The sequence below is a fragment of the Mustela nivalis genome (assembly GCF_964662115.1).
Source record: "Mustela nivalis genome assembly, chromosome: 17".
Lineage (NCBI taxonomy): Eukaryota > Metazoa > Chordata > Mammalia > Carnivora > Mustelidae > Mustela > Mustela nivalis.
Genome location: NC_139036.1, coordinates 39,518,654 through 39,534,141, shown reverse-complemented (window position 1 = coordinate 39,534,141; position 15,488 = coordinate 39,518,654). Strand labels below are relative to the sequence as shown.

Genomic DNA, 15,488 nt, shown 5'->3' with positions numbered 1-15,488 from the left:
GGGAACCAAAAATGACCTAAGTACTGACCCACAAATCATGTCTGATTCTGATTTAATAGGTGCATTCATTGTTCTGTAGCCAGCATGTCCTTTGTCTAACGTTTCTCAGGCCAGACTCTGGTGCTGAAAGGTGATGATCAGCGCACATTTCCCTGAGAGAAAGCGGGTGTGTGCTGCTGTTACTCACCACGTGCTGTTTGCCTTGCTGCTTTTCAGTGTGGGCTCTAAGCTCTTTGCCACAATTTGTATGTAACATCCACACACAGCTATTTATAAATTGTTTGATTCGCCTTATGTCTTTTCTTAACATTGAACTATTTGGAAGAAGATACGTTTAATCAGATGCCTTCTTCCTGTGTTCTCTGTAGGTCTATCTGACTGTACTGAAACATGGTGATGGCACTACCTTAGACATTATGCTAAAGGTGAGTAAATTTGGGAAGGGCTCCCATTTTCTGCTCTTTAACACGATTGACACAGAGACTGTGCGCGTTGTTAGGTGGTTAAAAGTCTGGGCAAAAGACATACGTGCAGATATGCATATTGCAGTCAGGCAGATACTAAGAAACTATGGGAGGAGCACCTGGGTGGCTTAGTCACCTCTTGATTTCAGCTCAGGTCATGATCTCAGGGTCATTAGATGGAGCTCCGTGTCAGGCTGTGCACTTGGCAGGGAGTCTGCTTAGGATTCTCTCTCTCCCTCAGTGCCACCCCCCACATGCATGTGCACATACGCTCTCTCTTTCTCTCTCTCAAAAAGAACACTTGGGAGAAATACATAATGTCTGTTCATGTATACTACCAATACAATGCCAAAAGTCATCTAATTTCACTTCTTTCTTTTTATTCGTAAGTTTATGCACCTTAAATATAAAAAATTGAAATGTTCATTTTGATTAACATGTCAGGTTCTTAAAATTTTTCCCTTTAGTGTAAAGTTACTAGGGTATTTCCCAAGGCTTGTGTCTGTGCTTGGAAAGGGGATAGATGGGGGCACCTGAGTGGCTCAGTCAGCTAAGTGTCTGCCTTTGGCTCGGGTCATGATCCCAGGGTCCTGAGATCAAGCACTGCATCAAGCTCCCTGCTCAGCAGGGAGTCTGCTTCTCCTTCTCCCTGCTGCTCCCCCTGCTTGTGCTCTCTCTCTCCTGTCAAGTAAATAAAAAGTAAATAATAAAATCCTTTAAAGAGAGAAAGCGGATAGATGATTACATACTTCAAGGATTTGAGCTATACCAGTGCTCCATTTGTGAATGGACAGGAAATTAACTGACCTGCCTACATTGCCTCTGTAGTTTTCCCAGGGTGGTTGGCATATAATTAAACTTAAATACTAATACTGTGGAACAAGTACTTCCTAAGTCCCTGTCCATGTAGTTATCAATCTAAGGAATAACTGGACTATGCTGATTGCATCAGTGGTGGAGGGAGCTGAATCTATTACCATCAAATAAAATGTGCAAAGTGTGTGTAAATACCCAAATTACCTGCCAGACCTATAAAGCCCATTCATTTAAAGACCCACGCTTAAGGAGGGGAACAACCAGAACAGGAATGAAAAGTGCTTTATTACTTCCATCCTTAATGGATTAAGAGCATTTCTGATCTCAAGTGGATCAGAATTGCAAATCTAATTTCTAGTATTTAGTTTTAAACAAATCCTATTTAAATGACTAAAATATTTTGAAAAATAGAAACTTTAAGAAACTCAAAATGTGCCACTTTACTGATCTTGTGCAAGAGTTTCCTTTCTAATAATAGAAAAATTATACTTTGGGTTGGTCATTTCTCATTCTTTTTTTATAGATTTTTTTTTTTTTTTTTTAAATCAGAGAGAGAGAGGGAGAGAGAGCGAGCACAGGCAGACAGAATGGCAGGAGAGGCAGAGGGAGAAGCAGGCTCCCTGCTGAGCAAGGAGCATGATGTGGGACTCAATCCCAGGACGCTGGGATCATGACCTGAGCCGAAGGCAGCTGCTTAACCAACTGAGCCATCCAGGCGTCCCTCGTTTCTCATTCTTAATATTCTGTGAACCTGTGCACTATAAATCATGTATTTTTTTGTAGATGAAATCAGGTATTTGTGGGTTTTGTCTTTTCCATAAAAGTATGGCACAAAAATAGGGGTTCTGGAATTCTTGTGACAGATAACCTGGACATTTTCATGTCCTGGCATACTTTAAAGAACTTACACTATGTATATTTTAGTAAGTGTTTGCATCTGTTAATATAAGGGAGCTGACTGTAGTTCTGCTTTGCTATAAGCAGAGCTCTAATGAAGACCAAATTAAGTTTCTTCAAGGAACCAGTTGATGGGAGATGAGGAGGATTGTTTTCTATTGGTAATTTAGGAATAATGAGGCAGGATTAAAAGAAACAAAACCAAACTTTTATTTCAAAGTGTATTTGGAATGTGGTGTTATGGTGCCATCTAGTGGTCAAATGTAACAGGTTCTCCTTGGGGAAAACCATGCTTCCTGAAAGCCAGAGTTCAGACTTTGAGTATTAGAGCAGAAAAGGACTGTTAGAAATTATCTGTCCATCCCACTCATTTTACAGCTGGGGAAGCTGAGATCTAGAAGGGTTGAGGACTTAGTCAAGATCACACGGCTAGTTAGAGGCAAAACTAGGACTAGAACCCAGATCTCCTAACTTCCTATTTATTTTACCACATTGCTGCTCAAGAGTCTAAAGGAAAGGGGAAAATGGGACCTGTGATGGGGTCTGCAGACACTGGTCAGTATAGACCCTTCAATGGGAGAGATGATCAGCAGAATCTATAAATTGTTGTTTTGGAGAGGTATCTCATATACCTTTGTAATTCTAATTATTTACATGTATAATGTTTTGCTTCTGATGATTAAAAAAAAACCTGGTATATTCACTGTGGAAGATTTAGAGGCTATGAAAGTATAAAGAAAATAAAATTACCTGTAATTTAAATATTTTTTAAAAGTCACAAAATAGTACATATCAATACTTTAATTTTTTGTCCTTTTTTTTTTTTTTTAAGATTTTATTTATTTACTTGACAGAGATCACAAGTAGGCAGAGAGAGAGGGGAGGAAGCAGGCTCCCCGCCAAGCAGAGAGCCCAATGCAGGGCTTGATCCCAGGACCCTGGTACCATGACCCGAGCGGAAGGCAGAGGCTTTAACCTACTGAGCTACCCAGGCACCCCTTCTTTTTTTTTTTTTTTTTTTTTTCCCTAAAGATTTTATTCACTTATTTGAGAGAGAAAGAGAGAATATGAGTGAGGGTGAGGGGCAGAAGGAGAGAGAGAAGCAGACTTCCCACTGAGCAGGGAGCCTGATGTGGGGCTTGATCTCAGGACCCTGAGATTATGACTTGAGCTGAAGGCAGGCATTCAACTGTCTGTGCCACCCAGGTGCCCCAATAATTTAATTAGTCCTTTATGCCTCTCTATTTTCGCAATTTTCTATGTTCGGCATGTGCTGATTTTGCAGTTAAAAAATATGATGATACAGAATCCCACTGATCAGAGACTCATGAATTAATATTAACGTTTATTGGGGCGCCTAGGTGGCTCAGTTGGTGAAGTGACTGCCTTCAGCTTGGGTCATGATTCTGGAGTCCCAGGATCGAGTCCCGAATCAGGCTCAGCGGGGAGTCTGCTTCTCCCTCTGACCTTCCCCCCTCTCATGCTCTCTCTCTCAGATAAATAAGTAAATAAAATATTTTTAAATTAACATTTACTTTTTCCTATTAGAAATTAAATTGATGACCTTCAATGGTATTAATGATGATTAGTTTATTTATCTAACATAGAACATTAGTCAGATCATCTAACATAGAACATTAGTCAGACATATATCCCTCAGACCTTGATGTTAAACTGCTCAGAACTGATGACAAGCCATTCACATAGTACAGACTTACATAGTGACTTACTGTTTTGACATATGAAAAATGAAGTGCCTGAACATCTTAAAAAGTATTTCCTTTTGTTAATTTAATACTGTGCAGTCTCAGCCAGTGAGAATGTAGAGCAAAAAGTTTCGGGGAGAAACTCATACAAGCATATGCATAACTTCTAGGGGAGAGTTAACTATATCTTTATTTTTTCATTGTAGCTTCACAAACAAGCAGATATGCAGGAAGAGAAAAACCGAATTGAAAGGGTCCTTGGGGCTACTCTTTCACCTGAATTGATTCAAAAAGTCCTCACGTTTGCACTTTCAGTAAGTTCCAACAAAAACTGCCTACAGAGAGAATTGTAACCCACTGATCTGTGGCACGTGTCTTTGATTCAGTATCCTCTTGATCTGCTTTAACCCTAAACTGAGGCTTCCTCTTAGTCTGGGGAAAATGGAATGGGCTTTTGCTACTGACCTGTATATCACCCCATAATGGTGAGAATCAGAATAGTTGGAGGCAGAAATAAACTGGAAAGCACAATTATCCCAGTACCTACCTTCTGTCTCTTCCTTTCTTTACCCTGGAGGAACCCAAGCAAATATCTTTTGAGCAGCCTGTCTGTACCTGTCCCAGTGCCTCATTCTCAATTTGGCTCATCTTTAGGTTAAACATTCTTCTCTTTGCTTCTGGTTCCAGTTATTCCTAAAACCAGGAATGCGGGTCTTCAGTGTGATTGCTTGGGTACCTCAAAAGTATCTGCCCTTTCTAGCACCAGAAAATGTTTTGAATACAGTAGATTTTTAGTTCCCTTTCTATTTTTAGGAAGAGGTACGTCCACAGGACACTGTATCAGTAATCGGTGGAGTGGCTGGAGGCAGCAAGCATGGAAGGAAGGCTGCTTGGAAGTTTATAAAAGACAACTGGGAAGAACTATATAACCGATACCAGGGAGGATTCTTAATATCCAGACTAATAAAGGTATGTGAAGATTTTTATTTTGAGTACCTTGTTCATCATAGATGTTATTTAAGGACATCCATGATTCACTAGGTCTATAGACAATGGTCTTTGCTTTTTAAGAGTTTCTTAAAAAAAAGAAAAAAGAAAAGAAAGTTTCTTTAAATAGTTATTAGCTTTATTAAAGGGCTTGTCCTTCACCCATCGTGCATTCTCTAGAATATTCTGAAGTTGGGAGAGAATAGAATGGCTCATTTTTAGGATAAATGGAACTTTGTTCCTAGCCTCTTTTAGTTGCATTTACTGTTTAACCCGTTGTTTTTTCAGCTGTCAGTTGAGGGATTTGCAGTTGACAAAATGGCTGGAGAGGTTAAGGTAAGCAAAGTGCTGTTTACTTTTTACTTTTCAAGGTAGTAAGTAAAAATTGATAAGCCACATTGTAATCATACAGTGCAGGTAATGGGGTAATGCTGTATTTATCCTTGTTTTTGCTTGGAAAAAGACCGCTTGGGTTGTATCTTTAATGCTTGAGGAATTTGGGGTTGGAATCATCTTTGAGGGCGTTGAAATATGGTTGAAAAAACATGGAACTTGGAATCAGTCAGTCTGAGTAGAAAACCATCCCTTGCCCTGGTTAGCTATGTGATTTCAAGCATGTTTTTAACCCCATGATCTCCCTGTGTTTCCTCATCCATAAAATGGGGTAATAATAAGATTGTTATTTAGAGTAACTGACATCACCAGTAACAGACTGGAATGGAGTAGTAGGTCCTTGATAATTTTTTCCTTTCTAATAACCTTTGTAATCTGACATATGCACAGGGAGAGAAGATGGCTATGTAGGGGCTCTCCTCTTAGCCTTTACGAAGGATAATAATCAGTTAAGTGGTAAAGTTCAGCATTTGAGGAACAAATCTACACTGATGAGGAAAATCTTAACTTTAAGCCTTTCATTGCCTTTAATTGTGAAGTACTTTTGAAATATCATTTTCACCTTCCTCTTGTTGAAGGCAATGGGGTTATGAGAGGTAAATTTAGAAGTTCTGAGAGCTGTAGTGTTGTTTCATTCATTCTGCAAATTTTAGGAATAAAATTTTAAGAATTCAGAGCTTGAGAAAACAGTGAGAGACTTGATCTCTGCCTTCATTTAGTTTACATTGTATATTGTGCAAACAGTTCCCTTATTGTAAAGGATATAAGTGCTCTGAAGGAAAGGTACATACACTGGGTTTGGAGCGGAAGGACAGTGAGTGGCTGCGCAGAGGCTGGTAAGATAGGTAGAGGCCAGACCGTGGAGGGCCCTATAGGCTGTATGAAAATTTTCCTAAAAGCAGGAAGCCCTTGAGTTGCCTATAAACAGAGTGAGTTGATGTGATTTGTGTGATAAAAATTTCAGCCTGGCTACAGTGTGGAGAAAGTTTGGGTTGGCAAAGAGAAGATGTCGGGATGCTAACTGTCCAAGCAAGAATGATAAAGTAGCTTGGGGGAGATGGAGTAATGAAATTCAGGGGGCTTGATTTTGTTAATCTTTGGTTCAACAAATATTTACTGAGTGGCTTCTCTGTGTTGTGGACAACCTGACAGAGGAAGAAGGAAGAGTTGAGGATAATTCCCAGGTTCCTAATATGTAAATGGTAGTGCTATTTGTGGAGTTGGAATGAGGGGAAGTCTTGTATCTTACTCAGGCCCTAAAGAGCCTTGGAGCAGGAGCCGTTGTCATGTATGTAAACAAAATAAGGTTATTGATATCTAAAAGTTCTAGACGTAATCTGATGAATTAGTCATTCTCCCTTATACACTATGATGATGAGTTCAAAGTAAAGACCCCCATCCTTTCACTGGTTGGTATTTAAGAGGTGCTTTGTTTTCATTTTTTTTTTTTTTTAAGGTTTTATTTATCTCAGAGAGAGAGACAGAGTGAGTGAGAGTGAGAGAGTGGAGGAGGGGCAGAGGGAGAGAGAGAGGATCCCAAGCAGACGCCCCACTGAGCGTGGGGCCTGACACGGGGCTTGAACCCAGGACCCTGAGATCATGGTGACCTGAGCTGAAATCAAGAGTCAGACACTTAACCAACTGAGCCACCCAGGCGCCCCAAGAATTGCTTTGTTTTCTGTGAATCTTGGCATACTTCATTAGAAAATAGTTCATTGCGTCTTTAATCAATAAGCTTTGTAATAAATTACAACAAACTCAGAAATAGTCTTGTATGAAAAATGTGAGTCTATCAAAGCTTCATGGTTTTATCATCCTTCGCAGTTTAATCTCTATTAGAAGCAGCCAGAATGTGCTTTGAGTCCTTAAGGACCCTGCCTGCCAACTATTACGTTAACAGTTTATATGGGGTTTTCTTGAATCTTCTGGAGTAAATATTTTCTCATAAATGAGAAAACAGAAGAGTTAATTTAACGAAAAGTCATAGGTTTATACATGATCCAGTCTAGATTTGAGTCCCAAGTCTAATTCTAGCGCCTACACTAAAAGAAAGGCCATAGATTCTATCTCTTCATTAACTTTGGATTCGATTTTAAGCGTGTATTTGGGGAAGAATTCCTGAATGCAAGTCTAAGGAGCTGCTTGTTTTCTTTTAGCCTGGGAGTGGCAGTGGTAAATTTTCATGATTGAAGTTTTTGAATCCTTTACAGAAGAGTGGTATTTTTTCCTGAGCTGTGATACTGTTACCTTCTTACTATTGCTGGTACTGATCCTACACTCTGGGTTTTTTTACGCCAGGCTTTCTTCGAGAGTCACCCGGCTCCGTCAGCTGAGCGTACCATCCAGCAGTGTTGTGAGAATATCCTGCTGAATGCTGCTTGGCTAAAGCGAGATGCTGAGAGCATTCACCAGTACCTCCTTCAGCGAAAGTCCTCGCCCCCTACAGCGTGAGCCCGGCGTGCCACCGGGGCTGCGGTCCTGCTGCTTGGCTGTCGGGGGGCGGGGGGAGGTGGGGCTACTGAACAGCTGATTCATATGCAGAGAATTTGGAGTCTTCTTTCAAACCAGTGGGGGTTGGACAATGAATGTAGTTAACTGGTTCCTGCTCACACTCCAGAATTAAATTCTATTGAAAAAGGAAAATCAGCGATTCAGCAAAAAAATAAAAAAATTAAAAAATTAAAATGTAAATATGATAGTAATAAAATAGAGCATAACGAAACTGTGAAACTTCCTGAAGCCTTGTCAGTGGTTAAAAGTATTTAACACTCTCCTCTTAATGACAGATGTTCTGTTTTTATAACCTACCAAAAGGAAACTAGAGGCTTCTGGGTGAAGATTTTTTGTGAAGTGGGTTCTGCAAGCAGCCTACAAGCCGAGGGTAGTGTCCATTGCTGGGAATGGTTAAACATGAAAGGCTGATAGCTGGTATAACATAGAATCTGTGCATAATTCCAAGTGTTTTTTTGGTTTCTTGGATTTGTTAGGCTTTTTTTGTTTGGTTTGTTTTGGGTTTTTTTGTTTTTGTTTTTGTTTTGTTTTTTGGGTTTTTTTTGGCATGGGGACTGATCGGGAAGATATATTTTCCTGCATAACTCAATCTAAACCAAGGATCATAATTTTCCTCCATGCCTTCCCTTCTGTGTGACCCCACCCCTGGCCAAAAGGGAAAAAAAAAAGTTTAAAAAAAAAAAAACCTAACCTGGTCTGGGTTTTTTCTTCCTCTTAGTTCCACCCCCAACCTCCATCCCCGGTGTCCTTCTTAGAGATAAAGAAATAATAAGGAAACATCTTTTATAGCCACATTAAATAAGAGAAACTGATATACATGGTTTTTTTTCTTTCTTTTTTAAGACAACTTTTAAGAGCCCTGAGATGCATATAAGTGACACATAGAAAAGAAAGGGTTTTCAGCCAGACCATCCTGAAGGAATTATTTTAAAAAACAAACAGAATGGTCATAGTTGTCAGACAGGCCAACGGTTAAACCTCTTCATGACAGTATCAACACTGGCTTCTCCCGGTTCACTGTGGACGTGGAAGAAGTCAGTGGCCGCCGCTGCCGGGGGCCGTGTATTAGTGGTGACTGGGTAGAACAGCAGAGATAGTAAGCCTGTGTGTGCCACTCTTTGCTTTAACAGTGTATTCTACTAATAAGCCTCACCTGCCTGACCCAATGAGTTTTAACTACATCTCATTGCTTTTCTCTGCCCTTACCTTTTTTCCTTCTCTTTCTTTTTCCTCTTCTTTTTATTTTCCTTTTTAAAAATATTTGTTTTGTGTTATTAACAGGAATTTCATATTTGGTGTGGCTTGACTGTATTTCAGAAGGTCATCAGATTGTGAGACTGCTTCCTTGAAACATTTTTGTGCTATTGTTTTAAAAAAATAATAATTAAAAAACAGTTGGCGTTAATAAAAATGTCAATGTGAAATTGATGTCCTGATTTCTTTTATTCTCTTTCATAAGAAACTATAAACTTTCCTGTCAGAAGTTTTACAACCAGAGGATTTTCTGAGCCTAAGAAAATCCAATTTCTGAATTGCTTAATGAGTGATACCTAAAGAGAAAAATTTTAAGATTCCTTCTAAATTCGTTCTGGATGCTCAGAAATCTTGTGGAGATACTTAGAGTTAGCATTCAGGAGTTAACTGGAGACTTACCGATTCCCGTTTATCAAGGCTTTCCTGTCTAGGGGCCACACTCATAGCTGCGCTGGAGAAATTGGATTTTCTTAAGCTGAATTCTTAAATTTCTTAAATTTGGATGAATTCTTAAATTTCCAGTTTCCAGGATGGGTTTTAGGCTGCAAGGAACCCTTTGAAATTATTTGTAAAGAATGTGTCTCTGTAGTGTGCAATTTAGGGGATATGAGAGGAGTTCTATAACTTTAAAAGAGTTCTTTCAGTTCTAGTAGCCAAGCAGGTCCTAGAATGTTATCAGAAAGACTTGGAGCCACCTCTGTAGGGTGAGTGATTATTTTTCTTAGGGCAGAAAATAAAAGCAAGCTTCTGATCATCTATTTATAGCACTGAGTCTGTACTTGTAGACAACCTCGTTTCTGACCGAATAATAGATTACTTGGGGAGAAATGAATCTCCTCTTGCTATGTACTGGTTTTAGGCTCTCAGTGTTGTTGTTGTTAATTTTTTATAACACTGTCTTCTCTTGTGATGGTACAAAAACTCAACCCAAGATGGACTGTGCCGCCTTGTACCGCCGCCGGTTGACACAGACTGGTCAAGGTGTTTGTTTTCAAACACAAGCATAAGCGATAGGAGACCCTGGTGTTACTAACACATGAGGCCAAGCAATTGTTTTCCCTTGGAAACCCAACTAGAAGATGGGTGGTTCCACTGGTACATGTGATGGCAAATGGGATCGAGGGCAGAGTCAGGGGAAGGAGAGTCGACTGGGTTGTAAGTGCTCCTTGGAAAAAGGTCTGGTTGCCCCTGTAGTTCTCTTGGTGGCATCTGGTGGCTGTAGCTTTCACCATTGAATTTCTGGTTCCAGCATTGGGCTAGAATTAACAACAGAGGAGAAACATAGCTTACTGTTAATCTGTGCTTTCTCCGGGAAGTGGCCAGCAGCTGACAGTAGACACACTATACACCAATTACGGTGACTACCAGGAAGAAAAAAAAAAGTCATTTAATCTTTTTTTTTTCTTTTAAAGATTTTATTTATTTATTTGTCAGAGAGAGAGCGAGCACAGGCAGACAGAGTGGAAGGCAGAGTCAGAAGGAGAGGGAGAAGCAGGCTCCCTGCGGAGCAAGGAGCCCGATGTGGGACTCGATCCCAGGACGCTGGGATCATGACCTGAGCCGAAGGCAGCTGCTTAACCAACTGAGCCATCCAGGCGTCCCGAAAAGTCATTTAATCTTAACCATAGTTTGACCATACGAGTATGGTCCTCTGAGACACCTGCCTCCCCTCCACCCCCAGCCAACTCTAACCTTTATCATTAATTTGACAAATTGTGTAGGTATATTACGTAAGACTACAGTTTCAGCCCACTCTATTGGGGGGCTGATCATCTACTTTGTATTATATATGCTAATCTTGTGGATATTCTCAGTGTTATCACTACTATTTAGACTTCTACTAAGGAAGTTAGGAAGAAAACTAAATACTGAATGGCTAATGACTTAATAGAATCTCAAGAACACAGAAAGCAAGATAATGAAGAGGTGATGGAGAAACAGTTTATAAGAAAAAGTACAAAACATTTAAAATAGTTGACATGAATGAGGATGGATGAGATGACTATTGTTTTCCTAAGATTTTTTTTTTTAAGATTTTATTTATTGCTTTGAGAGAGAGGGAGAAGGAGAAGCAGATTTCCTGGGGCTCAATCCCAAGACCCTGGGATCATGATCTGAGCCAAAGAAGGCAGACACTTAACCAGCTGAGCCACTTGGGCACCCTTTAAGACAGAGAAAGCATGAGTGGGAGGGGCAGAGGGAGGATAGAGTTTCTCAAGCAGAGAAGTTAATACCATGGCCTTTGGGGCACTTGGGTGGCTCAGTGGGTTAAAGCCTCTGCCTTCTTTGGCTCAGATCATGATCCCAGGGTCCTAGGATCAAGCCTCACATCAGGCTCTCTGCTCAGCAAGGAGCCTGTTTCCCTGGCTCTCTCTCTGCCTACTTGTGATCTCTGTCAAATAAATAAATAAAATATTTTTTTTAAAATACTGTGGCCTTGGGACGCTTGGGTGGCTCAGTTGGTTGGACGACTGCCTTCGGCTCAGGTCAGATCCCGGAGTCCCGGGATCGAGTCCCGCATCGGGCTCCCAGCTCCATGGGGAGTCTGCTTCTCCCTTTGATTTCTCCTCGCTCATACTCTCTCTCACTACCTCTTTCTCAATAAATAAATAATAAATTAATTAATTAATTAATTAATTAAATACTGTGGCCTTTAAGAGTATAAAGAAGTACCTTCTCTCACTTTGTTCTTTTTTCTTGTTTTCTACCCCATTCACCACTACTCTTTGGGGCTTCTGGCAACTACCAATCTGTTCTGTTTCAATGAACTTGGGTTTTTTTTGTTTTTTTGTTTTTTAAGATTCCACTTTTTTTTTTTTTTAAAGATTTTATTTATTTATTTGTCAGAGAGAGAGGGAGTGAGAGCGAGCATAGGCAGACAGAGTGGAAGGCAGAGTCAGAGGGAGAAGCAGGCTCCCTGCGGAGCAAGGAGCCCGATGTGGGACTCGATCCCAGGACGCTGGGATCATGACCTGAGCCGAAGGCAGCTGCTTAACCAACTGAGCCACCCAGGCGTCCCTAAGATTCCACTTTTAAGAGAAATCACTATTTGTCTTTCTTAGTCTGGTTTGTTTCACTTAGCATAATGCCCTTGAGGTCCATCTATGTTGTTGCAAATGGCAAGATTTCATCCTTTTTTAGTTGAGTCATATTCGTGTGTATGTGTGTCTACAAGCTATAGTTTATTCATCCATCCATCAATGGATGCAGGTTGTTTTCATGTCTTGGTTATTGTAAATAATGCTGCAATGAACAAGGGAGTACATATATCTTGTGGAGTTAGTGTTTTCATTTTCTTCAGATAAATACCCAAAAGAAGAATTGTTAGATCATATGGTAGTTTTATTTCTAATTTTTTGGTGAACCTGCATTCCCACCAATAGTACACAAGGGTTCAATTTTCCCCACATCTTCCCTAACACTTGTTATTTCTTGTCTTTTTGATGCTAGCCTTCCTGACAGGCGTAAAATGAAAGCTAATTGTGGTTTTGATGTGTATTTCATTGATGACTGATGATGTTGAACATCATTTCATGTGCCTGTTGGTCATCGGCGTATCTTTTTTTTTAAGACTTTCTTTTTAAAGATTTTATTTATTTATTTGACAGACAGAGATCACAGCAGGCAGAGAGAGAGGAAGGGAAGCAGGCTTCCCGCTGAGCAGAGAGCCTGATGCAGGGCTTGATCCCAGGATCTTGAGATCATGACCCAAGCCGAAGGCAGAGGCTTTAACCCACTGAGCCACCTGGGTACCCCAAGACTTTTTTTTTTAAGATTTTATTTATTTATTTGGCAGAGCACAAGTAGGCAGAGAGGCAGGCAGAGGAAGAAGAGTAAGCAGACTCCCTGCTGAGCAGAGCGCTGACCCGGGGCTCAATCCCAGGACCCTGAGATCATGACCTGAGCTGAAGGCAGAGGCTTAAACCACTGAGCCACCCAGGTGCCCCTGCATATCTTTGAAAAAATGTCTACTCAGATCTTATGTCCATTTTTAATTTGATTTTTTGTGGGTTTTTTTGCTATTGAGTTCTTTATGTATTTTGGATATTCGTCCCTTATAAATACATGATTTGCAGATATTTTCTCCCAGTCAGTAAAGTTTGCCTTTTTGTTTTGTTGGTTTCCTTTGCTGTACAGAAGCTTTTTGTTTGTTTGTTTGTTTTTAAGATTTTATTTATTTAACTGAGACACAGCAAGAGAGGGAACACAAGCAGGGGGAGCAGCATGCCGGAGAGGGAGAAGCTTCCTGCAGAGCAGGATTGAGCTAGATTGAGCACCCTAGGATCACGACGTGAGCTGAAGGCAGCCGTTTAGCGACAGCCACCCAGGTGCCCCCAGAAGCTTTTTAATATGATGTAGTCTCATTTATTATTGCTTTTGTTGCTTTTACTTTTGGTGTCAGGTTAAAAAAACATTGCCAGGACCTATGCCAAACTGTTTTCTTCTAGGAGTTTTATGGTTATTTTCAAGTCTTTAATCTACTTTTATGGTGAAAGATAGTGGTCACGTTTCATTCTTTTGTATGCGACTCACCATTTTCCCAACACGGTTTATTCCCTGTTGTATATTCTTTACTCCTTTGTCATAAATTAATTGAGCATATATAAATGGGTTTATTTCTGGACTCTCTATCCTGTTTTGTTGATCTATGTGTCTGTTTTTATGCCAATACCATGTTCTTTTAATTTTCAGAGCTTTGTAGTATAGTTTGAAATCAGGGAGTATGATGCCTCCAGCTTTGTTGTTCTTTCTCAAGGTGGCTTTGGCCATTCAGGCTTTCTCTCTTCATTCCCCGAACAGTAATAGAATATACAGGTGATTTCTGTATAGCCAACAGAACAGTACATGACTTACCTAAGACAACACAGCTGCCAAATCTGGTCTGCTCTCCCTGCCCCTGCTGGCACTCTTCTTCTCAGGAAATGGAAGCTTCTAGAGCTGTGTGTCCAAGTACAGTAGCCTCTAACCATATGTAGCTATTTAAGTTTAAATTCTAATATATTAAAAATTAAATTCTGCATTTCAAGTGCTTATTAGCCACATACAGCTAGTGGCCACTATACTGGGCAACACCAGGTACACATCCTAGTCCATCATTGAAGAAAGTTCTGTTGGACCACTCTGTTCCAAACACCAAGGGTGTGTAAGTGTATTTTTTGTTTATGGTAGAAAATAATTACATGATACATGTTCTTCTTTACCAGCCACGTTGTAACATTGCTCTTCGTCTAGGAACATTGTATCAGTAACCCCTGTCCACTTGGGGACGCTTGGATGGCTCAATTGGTCAAGAGTCTGCCTTTAGCTCAGGTCGTGATCCCAGAGTCCTGGGATTAAGCTCCATGTTGGGCCTCCCTTCTTAGCAGGGAGTCTGCTTCTCCCTCTCCCTCTGCCCCTTGCCCTCCCCACTCGTGTTCTCCCTTTCTCCCTCTCTCAGATGAATGAGTAAAAATCTTTTTAAAAATTTAAAAATTAGGGGCGCTTGGGTGGCTCAGTGGGTTAAGCCTCTGCCTTCAGCTCAGGTCATGGTCTCAGGGTCCTGGGATCGAGCCCCGCATCAGGATCTCTGCTCAGCGGGGAGCCTGCTTCCTCTCTCTCTCGCTCTCTCTCTCTCTCTCTCCCTGTCTCTCTGCCAACTTGTGACCTCTATCAAATAAATAAATAAAATCTTTTGAAAATTTTTTTAAAAATTAGGGGCACCTAGGTGGCTCAGTGAGTTAAGCCTCTGCATGGTCATGATCTCAGGGTCCTGGGATCAAATCCCCATCAGGCTCTCTGCTCAGCAGGGAGCCTGCTTCCCCTTCTCTCTGCCTGCCTCTCTGCCTACTTGTGATATCTCTTTCTCTCCATCAAATAAATAAATCTTTAGAAAAATTTAAAAATTAAAAAAATACAAATGTATTGCATAATCATTTTTTAAATTTTGAAGGGGAAAAGAAAGTGACTTCTTCTTATAAACCTGCCTCCCAAAGACAATCCTGATTACAGATGAGTTTGGAAAATACTCTTCCAGTTATATTTTTACACTCTAGTTTTTGTACTTAATTATTTTTAGTAATGAAGAGGGGTCATGCCCCTTTTACTTGTTCCCCTTTGTAACAGATGCCACGAATTTTCAGTCTTTGCCTTAGGAAGCTAAGTGTGCCAGGCTCTAACCTGTGACCCCTGATGTCATGCTCTCAGTCCTGAGGAGATGACTCAAGAACAAACAGTTGGCAAATGCATACCTTGAGAAGCATTTCTTCTTTATTTAGATTCACCGATTCATGCGTGTTTTTCAGCCCACATGCCTGGCTGGAAATGTCCATTTGGTGGAGCATACACACTCAAGGATTGTGGCTTTAAGCTCCACACTCAGTTAGTTTAATAATAAATTCACTCAGTGTTCCTTCCTCACCGGAGATGAGAACGGCACTGTGCTGGGGAGTAACATTTGCAACCTGTGCGTTTGGTTCCAAAT

The 15,488-nt window shown here is 40.5% G+C and overlaps 1 protein-coding gene and 1 long non-coding RNA gene across 3 annotated transcripts in view; one reads left to right on the top strand and one right to left on the bottom strand.

Moving 5' to 3' along the window:
- Positions 1–9,198, top strand: part of NPEPPS (aminopeptidase puromycin sensitive) — an 84,066-nt gene extending 74,868 nt beyond the window's left edge. For both annotated transcript variants that reach the window (XM_082704734.1, XM_082704735.1), the window contains 5 exons: positions 369–425; positions 4,090–4,197; positions 4,697–4,852; positions 5,159–5,206; positions 7,562–9,198. In XM_082704734.1, the coding sequence (XP_082560860.1) occupies positions 369–425; positions 4,090–4,197; positions 4,697–4,852; positions 5,159–5,206; positions 7,562–7,714 (522 nt within the window). In that variant the 3' untranslated portion in view covers positions 7,715–9,198. The remainder of the gene's footprint in view (positions 1–368; positions 426–4,089; positions 4,198–4,696; positions 4,853–5,158; positions 5,207–7,561) is intronic.
- Positions 1–15,488, bottom strand: part of LOC309850659 — a 46,137-nt gene that overhangs the window by 6,241 nt on the left and 24,408 nt on the right. The gene's annotated exons all lie outside the window — the stretch shown is intronic.